This window comes from Artemia sp. Qi Xiang Cuo, chromosome 11 (genome assembly GCF_049724085.1).
Source record: "Artemia sp. Qi Xiang Cuo chromosome 11, ASM4972408v1, whole genome shotgun sequence".
NCBI classification, from domain to species: Eukaryota; Metazoa; Arthropoda; class Branchiopoda; order Anostraca; family Artemiidae; genus Artemia; species Artemia sp. Qi Xiang Cuo.
Window position 1 is genome coordinate 57,043,453 of NC_142804.1, and position 22,381 is coordinate 57,065,833.

Sequence of the window (22,381 nt, forward strand, 5' to 3'; positions counted from 1 at the left end):
AATGGCTATCAAAAAATTTTGATTTGATGTCTTCGGGGAAAAGGTGGGCGTGATAGGGGGGCTAATTGCCCTCAAATCACTTTCGACTGTTAAAAAGGGCATTAGCCCTTTGAATCTCCAATCGAATGAGCCCTTTTTCAAGTTTCTAAGACAAAGCCTTCAATAAAAACCTTATATGACCCCAGGGCATAACTTACAACCCTTAATCTGAGGGCTGTGGGGGGAGTGTCATCCTCAATGATATGATTTCCGGACCTTTCAACTACTTTGAACAAAATGGCTATCTCAAAATCTTGATTGGATGTATTTGGATAAATGGTGGGCGTGGAAGGGGTGTTAGTTGCCTTTCAATCACTTTCAACTATTAAAAAAGGCACTAGCCATTTCAATTTCCAAACAAATGAGCCATTTTTGAAATCTACGTTAATGCTTTCTATAAAAACCTTATATGCTCCAGGGCATAACTAACAACCCTTGCCCGAGGGCTTTGGGGGGTTGTTATCCTCAAAGACCTAATTTCCAGAACTATCAACTATGTTTAACAAAACTGCTATCCCCAAAGTTTGATTGGATGTGTTTGGGGAAATGGTGGGCGTGAGAGGGGGGTTAGTTGCCCTCCAATCACTTTCAACTATTAAAAAGAGCAATAGCCCTTTCAATTTCCAATCGAATGATACTTTTTTGAAGTTTCTACGACAACGCTTTCTATGAAAACCTTATATGGCCCCAGGGCATAACTTACAACCCTTGTCATGAGGGCTGTGGGGGACAGTCCTCCTCAAAATCATAATTTCTCTCTGGAAATCAAATACGCTGAACCAAATGGCATTCACAAAATTTTGACTGGATGTATTTGGGGAAACGGGGGGCGTAGAAGGGGTGTTAGTTGCCTTCCAATGACTTTCGACTATTAAAAAGGGCACAAGCCACTCCAATTTCCAATCGAATGAACCCTTTTTGAAGTTTCTACGACAACTCCTTCGATACGAAGTGCCCTGGTTCATCGAAAAAAAAAAGAAAAATAATACTTTATGCCAACATCGTCCTTTCCTTAGGCAGCGCGATTGCGCTGCCTATGATAAGAATTTAGAGGACAAAATAAATTACTAAACTTAAGGAAAAATACATCTACTTTGTTGAGTATTTTCTCCATCAATTGGCTTAACCATTTGTAAACATTATACAATTCTGTTATGATTTACCGAAAAATTAGACTTTGTTCTTTGGTTTTGAACTGGCAGTAACTATAAGCACATATAGCAACAGGAAGGCTTTGGATCACGAGGTTAGTGGTTTTTACTTTTTTACAAACTGTCCGAATATTATGGTTTTAGGCAAAACATAACCCTTTTCAAGTTAAGAATGAGTTTTGTTAATAGTTATTTATTCAATATTTCTTTAAAAGTTATTTCCAAAGCTTCAAAATACAAGCAAGACCTAGATGAAATTATTAAATATTTTAAAGGTTCCTCTTGGTTTTATATATTAGCTGTGGGAACGGAGGGGGCAGAAACTCATTGAAAGTAATGTAATACACAGTAGATTTATTTTAACTGAATGAAAATTTTAATTAAATAATTCAGAATGAAAAAATGTAGCATAATAGGTGTACTGTAAGTTTTGACATAACTCTTGTATCTGCTAAAAAGGATATCGGCTATACTAAACTGGGAAATGCTATTCATAAGCACAAAGTAGCCCAAATTAAGGGACGGGGGATCAAATCCCTTTATATTAAAAAAATACCTGTGTGAGTATTTCTATTGAAAATTAACGAAAAAAATGATCCGCTCTAGATGCTGTGAATGTATTTTTTTTTGTATCTCCATAAAGAAGAGATAAAAAATGAAAAATTGCCATCCCCTCCCCCTGTATTGTCATGAAGTTGATCTGGTGATAAGTAATAGTGTAAGTATTTTTACTAACCTTGATTAAAAACACAATTTAGGAATATTAACTAAATTTATTTAGCAACTTACTACCCTTTCGCTCGGATGAAAAAATACGTTATATAAACAACAACAGCATAATAATGTTTCATTCGTTCACAAATGAAACATCGATGAAAACACATTTTCATTCGATGAAACACTAAAAAACCAAAAAAACAACCATAAAACCGGTCGTTCATAAACACAAATTTCTTATAAAATAAACAAGTGTAATAATAATTAAAAAGTTGGAATGATTGTGCAGGTCATTAATTTGACTTTCTGCTGATGAAGACCGTGTTCCAGAGCCATCTGTGGCCTGTATAGCAGCCATTTCATTACCTGAAAATAATAATAAATGCACAACTCGTCATGACCACGACCTACCTTCATTATGACAAAACTAAACACTAAAACTAAACACTAAACACTAAAACAAAACTGGATATTGGTTCAAATTAAACAAAAAAACTAAACACTAAAACAAAACTGTACCTTGGTTCAAATTCTTTTCTGCTCAGAAATATATAATATTAGAATTAAATACATGGCAATGAGAAAAGTGAAATTGGGAATTTGTGCTGGGGTTAACGTAGATAAATAATTTCAGTTTGGTTTAATGATACTTCTGGTTAGTGTGGTGCAATTTTTGTTGGTAAAAAAGTTCCCCTCACAAAGAAAGGTTAGTTTTTCTCGAAGTAAAAATACACGGTTGCATAAAACAAAGTACGTTACCGCTAATGAAATAGAATTACTTAAGAAAATCTAATTTTCTAAGATGGGAAATTCAAAATCCAGCAACTACACAAGGAATAGTAAGAATTTTCTGGAGATTGAATAAAAATTAACAATCAAATAATATTTCATAGCCATTCTATCAGCGACAGCAGAATAATCTATTTACCTTAATAAAATATCCTGCTACAAAAATAAAGTTGAACAGTTATATTGGTAACAAGTTCTGATTAAGACCGTGACATACCTTCATTATAAATGAAAAATATATATGCTCAAAAGTATTATATTTTCAGATATACAACTTGATATATTACAATGAGAAAAGTAAAATGGGAAATTTGTGTGGGAGTCAGTACAAACGATTTTAATTCTCTTTCATGGCAATTTTAGCTAAACAGCACATGGCAAGCTATTTACCCTGGTAGGGTTTACCACTACATAAAGTAAAGTTAATAAGTAAAATTTTAGTCATGTACTATAATTTAAATAGTATTTACACTAATTAGAAAGGTTTAAATCTAAGAGATTTCAAATATGGAAATTAGGCCAGTTAAATTGGGAACTTGTATAAGAGTCAATATAAATTAAAAATATAAATATGATAAGAGTTTACAGAGAGAAAAGTGTATTTTGGAGCTTGTATGGAATTCTATACAAATAACAAATAAATAATTCCTTTGATTACACTGCATTTTCATTTACAATGGAAATGAGGAATAAAAACAATAATGGAAAAAAATTTAATTAATACAGTAAAAAGTGAAAAACGTATGCTAATAAAACTGAGATTGTTTTGGTATAAAATCTCAAAACGTTTGTCATCAAAAAAATAAAACTAGAACTATATTAAATAGTTAGCAAACACAAAAAATAATTTAAAAAGATCAGGAAGTGCCACACGAAAATAAAGAAAGAAAGAAACTCACATTTAATAAAATCAAGTTGTTGCTTAGCACAAATAAAACCCGATATGGTAAAAACAAAATAAAACACAATACAAATGGAGGTAAAACTAATGTATAATATAATACTATATTGTATTTCAATTCCAATTTCTTTAATTCCAAAAATCATTAAGATTTTCTTATAATGATAGGTTTTTGTATATAGCTACTAGCCTAATATGTAGCTAATTTTGAATGGGCTGGCTAATATTAAATAAAAAAGACAAATTTTTTTAGCTGAAAGTAAGGAGCAACATCAGATCTTAAAACGAATAGAAATTATTACGTATGTGATTGGGTTCTCCCCCTAGTCAATACCTCGCTCTTTACGCTAAAGTTTTTTTTAGTACTTTCATAAGAGGTTATTATTCTAATTAACGGCCTTTGTGATTAAGGGGTCATTTTTAAAGAATTGGAATAAAATTTGAACTTTAGCGTAGAGAGTGCGGTATTGACTAGGGTACGAACCCCCTAATATAGCCTACGTATTAAAAATATATGAATATAGAAGTTCGTTACGGAAGATAATTCGTGAGCTACGTATATTTATTACTAATAAAAACGTTCGTAAATAAAATTAAAGAACTTTCGAGAAAGTCATTTAACCAAAAAAGTGTAAAATAAATATATAAATTTTGTTTAATTATTTATGTACGGTGAGCCAAAATCAAAACCTGCAATAACTAAAAAACGTTCAGAAATTAAAAAAAAATAACCAGTTTTTTTTTAACTGAAAGTAATGAGCGACACTAAAACTTAAAACGAACAGAAATTATTCCGTATATGACAGGGGTTGTCCCATCCTCAACGCCTCGCTCTTTACGCTAAAGTTTGACTCTTTCTGAAAACTCTATTTTTCAAAACAATAAAACACTTTAGCGTAAAGAGCGAGGCCTTAAGGAGGAGACAGCTCCTTTTATATACGGAAAAATTTCTGTCCGTTTTAAGTTTTAATGTTGCTCCTTACGTTCAGATAGAAAAAAACTTTTTTTTTATTTAATGTTAGTAAAAATTCCCAGTCCATTTAAAATTAGCTAAATATTAGGCTATTACCTATAGACCAAAACATATCATTATAAGAAAATCTTCATGATTTCTGGAATTAAAAAATCATCTGTAAAAAGGTGAAGGGATAAAGTTTCAAGATGCCTGAGAACCATTTCGCCAATGTTTCAAACCCCTTTCTACATAAGTACCAAATTTTGTATTTTCGCCTTGGAGAAAAATCTTAGGTATGACCATCCTTTAGTTGTTTTCCGTGTTTTTCCAGTTTTCATTCTATTATCATAAATAGTTGGCTTAATCGATTTGAACAATTCCCTCGGATGAATAAAGACGGTATTTTAAGATTTTTTAATACATATTTTGAGATGCAGTAAAAGAAACACCAGATACCCCAAATTATACTGAAGCTGGATTTCTGAAAATGGAAATCTTTGGAGAATTGTTTAGAAGTGGCTAAAGTAGAAGTAGTAAAAATAAATTGTCGCTTATATACCAGAGAAACAATGTACATACACGCAAACGATGACACAGACCCCACTGACTGTTCATCATACAAACAACAAAGGTAAAAAAAATTGAGAATTATTACAAGACATGTGAAATTTTCAACCTTAAATGAATATTTTAGCGCTATATCCAAGGGCCATGCTCAGGAAAGCACAAACAAAGCAAGAACAGCATTAAAACATATTCTTGATTTATATTTATCTGAATGGATTGCCCCGTTTCGTGTTGATTTATCTTCAGTTCTGGTTGAACTTCCTTGAAAAAATGATTCTGGGACACTTTTAACTTTAGCTTTAATTATTTTATTATATTTTAAGTCTTATTTTATAGATGCTTCGCTGAATACGGCACTTGGACACAGAGCCGAAATATTCATCTAAGGTTAAAAATTTCTCAGTCTTAGATTAATTCTCCGCTGTTTCATCTTTTATTGTTTGAATATAGTGGCCAGCGTATTCCCTCCCCCGGTAAATACTCCCGTAAAACCCCCCAGTGTAACTCCCCCCCTCCATAGAACCCCCCGGTAATCCGGGGGTATTTTCTGCGGGGGGTATTTTCTCAGGGGTACTTTCCGCGGGGGGTATTTTCCGTGGGGGTATTTTGCAGGGTGGTATTTTACGGAGGGGGGTATTTTCTGTGGGGGTATTTTCTCGGGGGGTATTTTCTCGGGGGGTATTTTCCGAGGCAGGGGTAATTGCAAGTGGGGTAAACGCCAAGAACCTTGAATATATATATATATATATATATATATATATATATATATATATATATATATATATATATATATATATATATATATATATATATATATACGTATATGCACTACGTAATGCTAACATATATATATATACATATATATATATATATATATATATATATATATATATATATATATATACGTAATGAATACGTATATATATATATATATATATATATATATATATATATATATATATATATATCATATATATATATATATATATATATATATATATATATATATATATATATATATATATATATATATTTATTTATATATATATATATATATATATATATATATATATATATATATATATATATATATATATATATATATATATATATATATATATATATATATATATATATATATATATATATATATATATATATATATATATATATATATATATATATATATATATATATATATATATATATATATATATATATATATATATATATATATATATATATATATATATATATATATATATATATATATATATATATATATATATATATATATATATATATATATATATATATATATATATATATATATATATATATATATATATATATATATATATATATATATATTCATTTTTTGAATTTTTCAAAATTAGCTTGGCAGAAAGCTTACAAACCACAAAAAAGGAATTTTAGTTTTACACAAGGCAACGAGCCTAATAGCCATTACTACTCAGACTGCAATAGCTCCTACTACAACTTCTGCCCAGCAGCTCACAAAAGAACTAAATAAAAAAACTAGTTTTTTCAACTGAGACCTCACTCTTTACACTACTGTTTGAATTTGGTCCCAACTCTTTAAGAACAACTCCTGAAACTCAAGGGTTGTTTAGTTGGAACAAAAAGAAAGCTTTTTTTTAAAGTACTGAAAAACTTTAGCGTAAAGAGCGAGGTGCTGAGGAAGAGGCAGCACCCTTCATATACTTAATAATTTCTGGTTGTTTTAAGTTTGGATGTTGCTAACTACTTTCAGTTGAAAAAACTTGTTTTTTTATTTAATTGGCTGTAAGAGAGTCTTGAGCATAGTAGGGTTGCCTGGTTTCCCCCCTTTTTTAGATTATACTTTAAATTTATTTCTGACGATGTCTAGAGTTCTTCCGTTACTTCAAAATGCAACACAGTAAGAGCTTTGTTCATTTTCATTGTTCCCAGTAATAGAATTACCTTTGAACTTTCTGACTAATGAAAAAGGAAGTTGTAATCTTTTCCAAGTCTTTTTTGTTCCTAGCCATTCAGCTACAGTTTTTCTTCGTCGCTTGCAATAAGTCAGGTAAGTAAGCTGATTGTCTAAGGCTTAAAAGGATATGAATTATAAAAACAATCCTTTAAGACTCATAAACAACAGAATGAATAATGGTTTAGAACAATTGAAATGTGTAGAATTTTAACGTCAACTATCAATCACAAACGTAATTGGTTCGTATTATCCAGCAATAACAAATATATAAGCTGAAAATATACAAAATATATAAACATACAAAATATATAATACACAAAATACAAAATAAGCAAATATACAAAATATATAAGCTGCAAATCAACCAATATATGAATATATAATATATAGCTGCAATAAAAAAAACTTACTTAAATTAAGGCAAAAGTTAGAGTCGAAGTTTTTATTTTTCATTGCTAATGGAAACTTTTTTGTTTATTATTAAAATGTTTTATTTTCGATTCTGGTAAAAAAAATTACTCACATCTCACCCAAGTTATCGAAATAGAACAATTCAATCTGGTCTTGAAAATCTTTTATTTGCCCTTTTTCCAAAAATAAGAAAATAGATACACTAAGATTTTACATCCTAGGAAACACTTTTCGGTGAAATTTTGTTTTCATTGACCCTTACTATTCCAGTAACAAAATATTATGGATGCTTTTTTGCAAAACTACAACGTTTTTTTCGGCATCTTTCCATATCTTCACTCTTACGCCTATAGATTTTGACTGATGTTTTCACATTTTTCAGGTAGGCACCAAAAACTGTTTGTTAAGCTGTTCTCAAAAGGAAGATCAGCAGGACATATAGATAAGAAGAATTAAAACTTGATTGTACCATACACTGCCCTATTGATCCTCCCCCCTTTGGGGACATAGCCAACGGTTTCTGGCAATAATATCAGAAGTGTGAAAATCTCAGGTAAGATCTTTAGACATGGCAGCTAAACACTGTGAAGACTGTAGGGACTGTACGGACTATATACAGACTGTAAGTTGTATTTACATTACTTTACATTAAATTAGTTTTTATTAATCCACCAAAGAATTGTAAGAGTCAAAAGGCAAAATCCATATTTTTGCCTAAAATAGTGTTTTATATCATTGATAAATTAAATACAGATTGCTTACAAGGGTTTCTAGTTTGGAACATACCGAAGAGGCTTGAATTTATAAGCTATTAGTTCTGTCAGACCGGTGTATTATTATGACTTCAGGTTGCTTCAGTTAAGAATATAACTGAAGCAACTTGAAGCAACTGAAGCAGCTGGGTTGTTATTTTCAACTAAAACTTGAAAATAACAACCCAGAGAAAATTACTAGTTTTCTTAGTATATCAAGTCGCTCCTGAAAAGAGGTATTAACCCTATCAGGCTTTCTTAACTGCTTGAATTGTTGGAACAGGGAAATTACCTGATTAGGTGATAAATATTCGGTGATCGCAGTCCTATCCTTAATTGTTTGTCACGATGGCACGAAAAGAGTTTTTCAAAACTTAATCAATCGATTCAGGCTATACAGCCCTGTGACCTACATCTAATTCAATATAATTCTTCAAGGATTCGTCTCTTTAAAACTTGTAGTTTGTTGTGGAATTGGATTTTGAGAGAGTAAAATAACAACCTGTTTCTATTTTTGTAAAAGGAGGCAGAACTTGAGGGCAAAATCTTTTATATTCATGTCGCGAAGAGATACAAAATTGACTTATCTAACTTGTTAGGCATTAGTGAAAGATTGTCTAAGTTCCAAAAATTATAAGCAAGGGAAGAACAAAATTCTTTAGTATAATATTTATGATAAATGTAGAACTATATATATATATAAACACACGTAAACACACACAAACGTAAACACAAACACACAAACGCACCACTAGATTTTGACCGTTAGTAAGGAAAATAAAGGTTCTAATTTGTGACTGAGTGACCTCTTTCCAGTTTTCCACAAACATTTTTTATATGAGTTGGTTGGAAAAAAAAATTATATTCATCATTCTAACAAATCGTAAGTAAATAACGAAAGTATAAGAGCCTAACTGTTAATAATATTCAATCAAAGAATTAGCTTTTTTGGTTATCCGTGTTTTTGTTTATTAGTAATTAGTGCAGTTATTAGTACACAAGAAAGTTCGTATAATTATAGAAAACACAAGGAAATCAAACAGTTCGTGGTAACGAACTGTAAGTAAGGAGCGACCCGGCTCAATGGTAACCGAAACTCTAGAAAACGGGTTTTTGATACCAATTGATACATCAAAAGAATCAAATTTCAATGCTGATTTCAAATATATAATTTTCATCAAGTTTAGTGCTACCCATCAAAAGTTACGCGCCTGAGAAAATTTGGCTGATTTTCAAAAAAAGGGGGAAAGACCCTCTTAAAGCAATAAAACCTTATTGAAAATCACACCATCATATTCAGCGTATCATAGAACCCTACTGTAGAGGTTTCAAGCTCCTATCTACAAAAATGTGGAATTTTCCATTTTTTGCCAGAAGAAAGATCACGATTGCGTGTTTATTAGTTTTTTGTTTTTTTGTTTTTTTTTCTTTTTCCCAGGGATGATCGTATTGACCCAGTGGTCCTAGAATATCGTGGGAGGAGTCATTAGAACGGAAATTAAAAGTTCTAGTGCCCTTTTTAAGTGACCAAAAAAAATGGAGGGCAAACTAGGCCCCCTCCAATGCTCATTTTTTTCCCAAAGTCACCCGATCAAAATTTTGTGACAGCCATCTTGTTCAGTACGGTCGAAAATATGATAAATGTGTCTTTTAGGATGACTTAATCCCCCGAAGTCCCCAGGGGGAGGGCTAAAAGTTATGAACTTTACTCAATGTTAACATATAGCATTGGTTATTGGGAAGTATACAGAAGTTTTCAGGAGGTTTTTTTTCTGATAGTGGGAGGGAGGGGTGGGGCGGGGTTACGTTGCAGGATCGGTCCATGCAGAAAGTTGTCATGGGGGAAGGGGAATTGCCATGAAGGGGGCGCCGGACTTGCCAGAATTATTTTTTGGTTATTGGGAAGTATACAGACATTTTCTGGAAGGATTTTTTTCTGGAGGGGGGGGGGCTAGAGGAGGGGGTCACTTTGGAGAATATTTCAGTGGAGGATGTTTCCTTGGGGTAAGGAAAATTTCTATGAAGGGGGCACCGGATTTCCAAGCATTATTTAAAAAACGATCAGAAATTAAATAAAAAAACAAGTTTTTTCAACTGAAAGTAAGAAGCAACATTAGAACTTAAAACGAACAGAAATTATAACGTATGTGAGGGTGTTCTTCCCCAAGTCAATACCTCGCTCTTTACGCTACAGTTTTTTTTAGTGCTTTCACAAGAGCTATCTATTCTAATTAAACGGCCTTTGTGATTCAGGGGTTTGTGAATCAAATTTTTTTAACTTTTAACGTAAAGAGCGTGGTATTGACTAAGGGGAGAACCCCCTCATATACGTAATAACATATACGTAATAAAAAAAACAATAAAAAAACAAGCGATACGGCTCAATAGTAATCGAAACTTTTAAAAACGTAATTAAGATGTCAATAAATGTATCAAAAGAATGTGTTTATAATTTTGATTCTAAATATATAAATTTTATTATGTTTAGTATTACTCATCAAAGGCTACGAGCCTGAGAAAATTTACCCGATTTTTTAAAGAGGTGGGAAACATCCCCTGCAAGTGAAGGAATTTTAATGAAAATCATACCGTCAGATTCAGCGTATCAGAAAACTCTATTACATAGGTTTCAAGCTCATATCTGCAAAAATCTGCAACTTTGTATTTTTTGCCAGAAGAAAAATATACGAATATCGAAGTTAGTTACGTAAGTTGATTTGTAAAGACATCCATTTAGCAAAAGAAAAGAAAAATTTTTATGCAAATTTTGTTTACTTATTCAATGACGGTTAGCCAAAATAAAAGCTGCATCAACTAAAAAACGATCAGAAATTAAATAAAAAAAACAAGTTTTTTAAACTGAAAGTAAGGAGCGACATTAAAACTTAAAACGAACAAAAATTATTCCGTATATGAAAGGGGCTGTCCCCTCCTCAACGCATCGCTCTTTACGCTAAAGTTTGACTCTTTCTCAAAACTTTATTTTTTAAAACAATACAAAACTTTAGCGTAAAGAGCGATGCGTTGAAGAGGGGACAGCCCTTTCATGTATGGCATAAATTCTGTTAGTTTTAAGTTTTAATGTCGCTCCTTACTTTCAGTTGAAAAAACTTGTTTTTTTTATTTTAGCTTAATAAGGGACAACTTCGGTAAAAATATGCCGTCAACTATTGCTTGCAGTGCAAGAGTACCCTTGAGCTGATATATGAAGCCACTATAATCAGAAATGTTTCCCCTGAACAGAATGCTGGGAATTTCTGTATTTCTTCCCTGAACGGATACATGTGTTTTATTATCATTTATTTTTTTTCCAGGAGTGATTGTATTTATGTAGTTGTACCTTTGAAAAAGATTTAATTTCTTACTGTTACAAAACATAAATATGTCAAGTATGGTAGTTGTTGGAATTTCAAATTTAGTTAAAAATATTGAATAAAAATTTTTTATTTGATTTTATTCAGTTTAGTTTTAATGTTGAACTCTGAACAGGCTATTGTGATAATGCGCTACTTTTTATAAACACTGAATCTAAAGGCATTAAATATTTTGGTAGTTGATAACCAAGTTCAAAACTGTCGATATTGTTAAATATCATCCGTCCTGCGCCTCGCCATGGCGAAACAGAACTGAATGCTGGGAGTTTATATCTTAGTTTTTTAAGCAGGCTATTGTTTTGTGTATTTTTTTTGTAATTACTTACTTTTTTCATTTTTATATATTTTTTACTTTAATTCACATACTTTTTCCATTGCAATGTTTGTGTCTGTTTGGAAAATGTTTGTGTCTAAGCTTCATTAAATAAAATAAAAGTTTTTTCAACAGAATGTAAGGAGCAACATTACAATTTAAAATAAACAAAAAATATTACGTATATGAGGAGGATTTACCCTTCCTCAACACCTCGCCATTCACGCTACAGTTTTTCGGCTCTTAAAAAAAAGTTACTTACCGTTCCAATTAAACGACCCTTGTGTTTCAGGAGTCGTTTTTAAAGAACTAGGACAAAATTTAAATTTTACCTTAAAGAGCGAGGTGTTGAAGAGGGGGCAACCCCCTTATATACATAATAGTTTCTTTTTATTTTAAGTTTTAATGTTGCTCCTTACTTTCAGTTGAAAAAACTTGTTTTTTCCATTTAATTTCTGATGTTTTTTAAATAACGCCAGGATACCCGGCTCTCCCTCCACTGAAAAATTCCCTCCCCACAGAAATATTCTCTGGAAAATTCAATCCTGGCGAAAATGTATCCTGGACAATAACCCTTAACATCTCCACGCGTAAAATTGAATCGGTAAAGAGAAAGCAAAACATAACATATAAAGAAATTTCGTATAGGAATTCTGGCAAATTCACCTGGTGTAAAGATTCCTCTGAAAAGCTCACCCCCTGAAAACTTCCCTGTTCATGGAAAATTCTCCCCGTGTAAATCCTTCAAACAAAAATTCCTCCTCCCTTCCCCACCGAAAAAAATGTGTGCATACTTCCCAATAACAAATACTATACACAAACAATGGGCAGATTTTATAACTGAAAACCTTTCCCCAGGGGATTTAGGGGATCATTTTACCTCCAAAGACATAGTTATTGGGCCTTTCAACTATGTTGAACAAAGAAACCATCTCAAAATTTTGATTGGAAGATTTTGTGAGAAAATGGTGTTGGAGGGGGCCTAGTTGCCCACCATTTTTTGTTAACTTGAAAAGGGCACTAGAGCTTTTATTTCCGTTAGAATTAGCCCTCTCCCAACGTTTTATGCTCACTGGGTTGATACGATCACTCCTGGAAAAAAAAATAATAAACACGCATCTGTGATTTTTCTTCTGGCAAAAAATTACTAAATTCCACATTAGAGTTCTTTGATACGCTGAATCTGATGGTATGATTTTCAGTTCAATTCAATGACTTCAAGGGGGTTTTCTCCCCTTTTTTTGAAAATCAGAAAAATTTTCTCAGGCTGGTAGATTTTCTCAGGCTTTTGATGGGTAAGACTAAACTCAATGAAATTTATATATTAGGAATCAGCATAATAATTCAATCCTTTTAATGTATCTATTGGTATCAAAATGCATTTTTTTAGAGTTTCGGTTACTATTGAGCCGGGTTGCTTTTTACTTACAGTTTGTTACCACGAACTTGTTTTTTCTGCGTTACCAAAAGTAGGCCTATTGCATTTATAAAACTTTACAGTTTCATGAAATGTAATTAAACAAATAGAAAAGGTTTTTCAACTGATGTAAGGAGCAAGTTAATACTTAAAACAAATATAAATTACTCTGTATATAAGGGGGAGTGCCGCCTTCTCCACACCTTGCTCATTAAAAAAAAGTTATTCACTGCTTTGAAAAATCTTTTTTTTTCCAATTGCAAATTAAAAAAAATTACAATATGATTCCAATAGGAAATACAATAGGATTTTTTTTACAAATAAATTTTTTTACTAATTTTTTTTACTAATTTTTTACTAATTTTATTACAAATAAAGCGAATCAACTTGGTCGGATCCAGTACTGATACTATATGGAATTACTTTTTTTGCAGCTGGGAAGCCTAAAACACAGTTACTGATACTTTTAAATCAATTAACTTCTCATATTTTAAATTGATTACAAATTCGTCCTCTTCGGCGTAAAATCGTAGTTTGGTGCCCTTAAATGGCAGAAAACAAGACTTTCCGCTGACTCAAACTCTATGGTCACTTAAAAAAGAGCTTTAAATTTACTTTTGAATGAGCTCCCTCCCAATTATCTTGGACCTTTAGTTTGATACAATCACCCCTGGGAAAAAACAAAACAAATAAACAGGCATCGACGATGTTTCTTCTTTTAAAAAAAAAGCGAAATTCCACATTTTGAAGATTGCAGCTTGAAACGGTAGAGTTCTCTGATATGATATATCTAATAAAGGGATTTTCAATAGGATCAATTGCTTTTTTAGGGTGTTTCCCCTATTTCAAAAATCAGGCAAACTTTCTGAGATTTTTGGTTTTGGTTGGGTAACAATAAACTGGAAGAATTTTATATATTTAGAATCAGCATAAGAAGCCATTACTGCCGGTGTAGCGATTTTTATGAGAATTCCATTTTTAGTTTAGATGAATATTGGCCCAAGCCACTTTTTACTTCCAGTTTTTTTTTTTATCATAAACTATTTGAGAAGACTCTATTGTGACAAAATTTTTTTAAACCTGTTCATTGTATTTAGTTGAATAAGACAATAAAAAGAAAAAGGGTCATTTTGACATCTCGATAGTAAGTTTAAATTTCGTTTTTCTTTCGCTATTCAATTTTTTTTTAATGTCTGAGAATATAAGAGATTTAAGTTCGAGGGGGAGAATTATCCTATTATGAAAGATTTACATTTTATATGGCCGGTATAAAATCAAAATGTGGTATCTATGCAGACAGGATGATTTTTTGGTATCTTTACTCTTTCTGTAAACTATTCTAAGGCGAAGGAAATTGCATAAAAACAAGTCTGTATCTGTTATAATCTACGGAAGCAATAGCTCTTTCTGTGATTTTGGTTTTAGTTTGATTTTCTTTTAAGATTAAATACATAACGATTTAATATATTATTGGTTAAATAAATGATGGTTTTGCCAGGAATCCTTGTCGTTTAAAATTTACTATATTTTGTTTCACTTTGTATGCAATTTAATTGCACTTTTTATTTGAGAGTTTTCTCCTAAAAGTATTTAAAAATAAACTTATTCCAACGAAAAAATGTCCTGAAATATATTTTCTGTCAGCCAACCACCACCGTTAGTTTGGGGTTTGCCCCCCTCACCTGTAAAAATTTCTTCCGGCGGGCTTGGAGGGGGGGGGGCACAATTCATCTTTGGATAAGCTCGAAAATATTGAAAATAATTCTTTAAGCCACGAAATTATGCATTTTGTTGGGAGTAGGCGGGGGGTGGGCGTGTGGGAGGGTAGGGAACAAAACACAAACTTGAATAGATCAGAAGACCCTACCTCAATCTGATTTTTCCAACTGTTTACAATATCTCAGAATTAGCCAAAGGGATCCAGTTAAACCTTTAAGGGAATATTGAAGCGAGGTTTTGAGGAGGGGGCAACAGGAAAAACAATGTATAGTTATATATTGTACTGTTAAAATGCTATTTGAAAGACAGAAAATAGCTGAACCACTTAAAATAATCTAATTATGGTTCGAAAGCACGACAAATCCCTTCAAAGAATCAACAAACGATGTTTTACATGATAATAACTCATTTTCCCTTATATAAACGTAATCCCATTAATATGTTTTTAATGTCTCGTATAGCTTAGTTTTCTATTGACTCTGTTGTTCAGCTGCGTGAACGCTTAGTCTTACCGAATCAATTAGCACATGACAGTTTTTCCTTGGCTCGTGTTAGCTTAACAGGTGTGCCCTTAGAACTAAAAAAAAAAAAGAAAAAAAAATTGAAAGAGAATTAGACAGGTCCATGGGACTACTAAAACTACAGTAAAATGGAAAAGCTGAGGAGGTAGGAGAAGGCCCTTGGCCTATTGTGAAAAAGTACAGATAATAATAAAATACAATTGAATAGACTACAATGGGCTATGGAAAGATTGGGAGATACTAAATTTCGGGTTTGATTGAAGAAGATTGGGAAGAAATCGAATATTGGTCTGATCAACTCACAAGAGGTTTTGATCTTTTATGAGGGGGTGGACTCCCTCGGGAAAGATCCTCTGCAGATAGAGCTGAAGGACTGTCATTTCTGTTCGGTGATTTTGAAGTGGCTGTTATTTATTTTATGATTTTATGTGATAATTTTATTATTTTTTATGACGTGCCAGTTTCCAGCCAATCTACCGGATTCGCGGCCATTTGTCTTAGGAGGTAGGTCTTAGAACCTTTGGCTCTTGTTTTGTTAAGATAAATCTCCTTTCTATTTCCTCTTTTTGGTTCTGTCATTATCCCCTTTCGTCTTTGTGGTAATTTTTAATTTTCCCTTAATAAAGGTCATGCCATTTTCTTTCCTTTATCGCTTAGGCAATTAAAGCTACGAATTAACAGCGCACTTTTACGAGTGAGTCACCCGGACAGAAGTTAACTTTTAGATAGCATTTTTTTGGTAAAATTTGACAGAGGTGAGAAAAGGGCAAAAAAGTGGATTCATGTGAGTTGATTTTGTAACCAGCGAGGGCTTGGACTGGCTGGAAAGAGTATATCTGTGGACAGAACCCACCCGCAGCCCATGGTCGGCTTGGCCGTCTAAGGCCAAGGTTTTGCAATTATCTTTAGTTCTTGTACAAAGTTAAAGAAGAATACAGTAAGAAATCTTTTTTTATATTTTTGACTTTTTTGATTAGCTTAGGTAGAGTCGTAGGTTAGCTTGGTATAGAAAGAGAACCCTATACTCAGAAAGAGATATTTCTTCGAGGGAGAGAAAGGGAATTGGGGGAGTTCAATTTTTGTGGTGCCTGGGGCTAAATAGTGTGGCACTTTTATAACACTGGGGAAGTACATTTGTCAAAAAACCCTAAATGTTTTGCAAACCGCAAGAGACGGGACAAGCAGAAATCCATGGGGCGTAGAAGTTACACTAGCCTCCCGGGGTACTGCCAGATTACTCTGGTGACATTTGAGGTTTTCCCCAATATAAGAAGGAATTTCAAATCCCCCCCCAATACTGGTGGCAGCGATCAAAGGAGCTATCAGCAGCACTGGTAGCAAAAGAACAAGCGTTTCCGAAAATACGGGTGGAGGTAGCCAAGAAGTAGTAGGCTTTAAGAAAGTTTTGCACGGAAAGAAAGATTTGAATGATTGTGAGTTTAAAGTTTGATGAGCCAGGCTCCTACCTACGAACGAAGCATCGTTTGAAGGAGGGTACCTTTGGCAACGGGAGGCTTAGGCCTAACCTAATTAAATATAGAAATTAGAGAAAATTACAAAAATCGACCTTTTTTCGCGGGAATAGTCAGACAATTGTAAGATTTGAGAATAAAATGAAATAACATGAAATTAATTGAGTTTTGAATTTACATCGGGAGAATCTCTCCATATTAGAAAGTATTACAGGATTCAAGAACGGATATGAAGATGTGAAAATCGGGTTATTATTTGAGTGAATTGGCGGACAGGGATATAATCTTCAGTTTTGAAGGTTATAAGTTTATTTTAGACGGCAAATTGGGAAAATTTGTCATTTTTGTGCGCACATTTGATAAGGAAGGTGAAAGACACCTCTCCTATTGAGTAATCGGCCTAAGAGGAGAGTATATTTGGAGTAACAGTATCCGGGGTAGATACGTGATTTTTTTTGCAGGGTAGTTTCTCTATTTAGGTTTTAGTCCAGCTAATCCACTAGTGAAATTCATTTCGGTTATTCATTTTATTTTCTCGTCCAATCCCTGCAATTCGTTTTTCGGAGATATATTCCACTCGCCAAAGATTACTGTAGAGAAGGAAATTGTTATTCTCTAATTTAGTTTGAATATTCCGGTTATTTCAGAGGTTAGATTAAAATTTTTAAAGAGAGAAAATCCACATTAAGAAGGAAAATCTCCAATTTCTGGACACAAAGAGACCAAGAAGAGCAAGAGAGGCCCAAAGAAAAAGTAGAGAAAGAAAAAGAAAGGCTAATATGGAGACTTCTGAGAGAAAGTAACTAGAGTATACGAAAATAAAACAGGATTATATAGATCAAATCGAAAAAGATAGTCAAGCCCAAGAAATAATTCATCAGGCTCATATAGAAAAATTTGAAAAAGATAGTCAAGCTCATGAAATACTTCATTAGGCTCGTATGGAGAAAATGGGAAAAGATAGACAAGCCAATGAAATAAATCATCAGGTTGGTATGGATACCCTTACTAAAGCTTGCGACGCCCGTAAGGGAGTGTCAATGAGTCAAACATTTAAAAGACATTAAATGCTAAAACGGAAATATATGCAACTTCTTTGACAAGGCGGGGGGGGGGGGTGGACCAACCCATAAAACAAAATGGTAGGCTAAGCCACCTTGTCCAAAAAACTAAATGTTTAATACTCCAGTTCGAAATGTTGATAATCCGCAAAAACGGATGCGGAACAAAAAAGGCCGCTATTGAAAATAAGAAGCGTGAAAATGATTTTTCGGGAAAATTTTCAGAGAATAGAAAACTTCAGAGCACTTATACCGAATACGAGACGCTGACAAGTACATAACACTCACTGTGCTAGAGAAAAATGAGACAAAATTTCTCGTACGCGCTTTTCCTTGTAAAGTTCGAGAAGTTTTAGTACAATATAAGAACCAGATGTAGGAATTAAATTCCCATTTGATGACGAATTATTCGTTTCTGCGAATAATTCGTTGAAGACATAGTTTCCGAACCCTTCAACTACTTTCAACAAAATGGCTATATCAAAATTTTGATCGAAAGTGTTTGGGGAAATGTTGGGCGTCAAGGGCGTGGGGCATTCGCCCTCCGATCACTTTCGACTATTAATAAAGGTACAGCCCTCTCAATTTCCAATTGAATGAGCCATTTTTGAAGTTTATACGACAAAAGTTTGTATAGGAACTTTATACACCCCCAGGAGGTCATTCTCAAATACCTAATTTCCAGGACTTTCAACTACGTTGAACAAAATAGCTTTCGTAAAATTTTGATTGGACGTGTTTGTGGAAATGATGGGCGTGAAAGAGGGGTTAGTTGCCCTCCAATCACTTTCGACTATGAAAAAGGACACTACCCCTTTCAATTTCCAATCGAATGAGCTCTTTTTGAAGTTTCTACGACAACGCTTTCTACGAAAATCTTATATGCCCCCAGGGCATAACTTACAGCCCTTGCCCTGAGGGCTCTTGGGCGAGTGTCATCCTCAAATACATAACCTTTCCACTACGTGGAACAAAATGGCTGACTCAAAATTTTGATTGGATGTGTTTGGGGAAATGGTGGTTGTGAGGGGGGTGTTAGTTTTCCACCAATCACTTTCGACTATTAAAAAGGGCACAAGCCCTTTTCGAACTTTCTACGACACATCCTTCGAAACGGAGTGCCCTTGTCTAAAAAAACAAAAAACTAAATAAATAATGGATTGTGCCAACATCGTTCTTTACTTAGGCAGCGCTATTGCTCTGCCTATGATAAGAAATTTTGAAGGTTATAGAGTTTTTTAAACATAGAAATGTTTAGAGGTTAATATCAACTAAATTTGATGCGTTTTTATTTCACCGTCACAAGAAGTTTTTCCCCTTAACATATTTTTCAGAAGATTGGCTGTATCTTGAACTGACTTTTTATCTGGATGGAAAACTGGCTAATACTTAAAGATTTATACCGTAAATTGAGTAGGAAAACATCACCTGAACCGTGGACGTAAACTTAAGATGGCTATTTTAATGACGAAATGTTCCTGAAATGTTTTTTTTCTTTTTTTACGAGCTACACCCGTTTGGACCGAATTTTCACTTTGAAGTTAGTAACTAAAATTAAGTTTTAATGAAATATTAAAATTATATGGATACCACCAGTAATTTCGAAAAAAAAATTATCAGCTAATTTCAATGAATTCGACTTAATTCAAAAGCACAAAAAAAAATTGGAATTCAAGTTATTTCGATTGTCAAAATTTCAAAATGTCAAGTCAAGTCATTTTCATTTCTTTATCATTTGAACGGGAAGGGTGGCTGAAAGAGTTAAATGTTGGTGGTTAAATTTGAAAAAAATGTTCTAAATATTTATATATAATACAAGGGCGTATCCAGATTTTTTTTCAAGGGGGAGGTGCTGGGGTATTTTTTGGGGGGATTTACAAAAGAAACTTTAAAAAACGAATCAAAATTTTTTTTATATGCATGTTGTTACATTTTTTACGAGTCGGAGATACTTTAAATAATTAGAAATCCCGGAAAATTACCAGTAATTTAAGAAAAACTGATTATTTGGATAGAATTCTACTATTACATGCTTCTAGGGGGAAAATGTTTTCGTAATAATCAAACTTTCGAATTCTTGTAAAAATGACTTCAAGGCTCTCTAAAACCCTGCTTTAATTACCTTTGGAGATTTGAGGTTTTTACAATTGAAATTGCCAAAAATAAGGTGGTAATTAAGCTAAAGCCACAAAAATAAGGTGAACAGCGAAAATATGTTCGTACCTTGGGCAACGTGAACTTGAACAGTAACAGGATGTGCATTTGATGGTCTACAAGTATATTTTCCACTGTCTTGTCTCTGAGCCACAGGAACTGTCAATCGGCTCACAGTTGGGGGCCCTGGGTCTAAATCAACAACAGCTGAAATCTGGTGAAGTGGTCCCACCTGTTCTGCGTAATTTAATAATCGGGATTCATGATACCATAACACATAATGAGGAGGGAGTATTGCCTAGAAACAATGAAATGAAACAATTTATATGGCTCACTTGATTGAAAAGGGCATGCAGGGAAAGAGAGAGGAAGAAGAAGAGAGAGAAAAAGAAGTAGAAAGTGAAAATAATAGAGAGAGAGGGGGACAGATAAGGAGAGAGGGATAGAGAGTAAGCTATTGGGGTATAGAGAAAAAAGGAAAGACGAAGAGCGAGATTAAGAGGGTTAGACGGGGGAAGAGAGGCAAATTGGTTTGGTGGTACTAATATTGTGTGTACCATATTGTACAGGAACTCATTTCTGAATCGTTCTTAAGACTAGGCCCTAATCACCGTCTTATCCGATGCTTGATGCTGTATATACATATATGATACTTGATACATAGTTGAAGCTTAATGCTATATACATATATATATATATATATATATATATATATATATATATATATATATATATATATATATATATATATATATATATATATATATATATATATATATATATATATATATATAGACACAAATATAGAGAGAGAAAGAAATAGATGGAGTAGGAGAAGATCTTAAAGTACGGTAAAATAATTTAATTTGAGGAATACTTACACGTCACGTCTTCTTTTAAATAAAAACTTAAAAAAAAGTGAGCTTTGTTTTTTTTACAGATTTTAACTTCTTTTTCCAGTTTTTAAATTTGGTATATTCATATAAAAAATTCCCTTCTGCACGTACACAACAGTTTACTTGTTAGATACATAAAACAGAGCAGATTTTAAGCCAATGACAATTGCAATGAATTATATTTGTAATTGCAATGTTATGAATTATATTATATTTGCATCTTTTTTTCATGTTAAAATGGCAGTTTTGTTTAAAAAAAAGAAGGTCTAAGTAAAAAGCATTAGAAATGCACATGCAGATGGAGAACTTGGAGGGGAAAAAGCTGCACTTACTAATGAGAAACAAGGAGTTATGTCAAAAAAGGAATTTTCTGAAGGCGGTGATACTACCAATATATTCCAAATGCTCGTTTAGGTTTCATTTTAATCATTCTCTTCAAAAAATTCAGCATCCTGCACAACTTCTTGTTTCTCATATGATAGAAAGGCAGTGTTGTATTCCACGCTGCCTTAATAAGTCTAGAGAAAAATAGCAAAAATCTCGGTATTATTATCCGATGTGAGAAAAGTCAAAATGCCATTTCTGTTATTTAAGAAGGTCGGGCCTTAATCAGCTTGAAAATGATAGATAAACTTCTGAAGGAGATATCCATTGATAGCTTCTCCTTCCACTCTGATTCTCTTCCTTTGGATTCGGCTATTTGGTATTATCATCTTCTGCGCAATATGTCCATTCCAATAATCTGTATAAAACCACACACATTTAACTATATTTTACTAATTTTAAAGAAAGTATTAATTTGCTATTTTTCTCATTTCCTGAATACGTAAGATAGTATGACATGGTCTAAAGAAAATGTATAAAGAAATATGATCAAAGAAAATTTTTATAAAGAAATATGGTCAAAGAAATATGCATAAAGAAAAATGAATCAAAACGTATAAAGAAAAACTAAAATATTTACTTCTTTCACCATACAAGTTAAGGTAAACGGGCTGCCTGCACTGACAAATAGATCTTCACCATTAAGTATCGCGGCCTCCGGTACCACCACTGTAAGTTGAAACCGCTTTGAGACCACGCCATCCCGAGTTGACATCTGAAATGCACTTTTGTTTAAAGACACGGTGCTATTTTCAAGTATGTTTAATATTTGGTTTCTAGTAGATTTTAATAGATTGATGGTGTTTGGAA

General features: G+C 32.8%; 1 protein-coding gene across 2 annotated transcripts in view; it reads right to left on the bottom strand.

The window, feature by feature from the left end:
* Positions 1-1,956: 1,956 nt before the first annotated feature.
* LOC148947167 (zwei Ig domain protein zig-8-like) overlaps positions 1,957-22,381 on the bottom strand; it is a 326,989-nt gene continuing 306,564 nt past the window's right edge. For both annotated transcript variants that reach the window (XM_089097298.1, XM_089097297.1), the window contains exons 5-7: positions 22,152-22,286; positions 20,361-20,589; positions 1,957-2,273 (exon numbers count right to left, since the gene is read on the bottom strand). In XM_089097298.1, the coding sequence (XP_088953424.1) occupies positions 2,128-2,273; positions 20,361-20,589; positions 22,152-22,286 (510 nt within the window). In that variant the 3' untranslated portion in view covers positions 1,957-2,127. The remainder of the gene's footprint in view (positions 2,274-20,360; positions 20,590-22,151; positions 22,287-22,381) is intronic.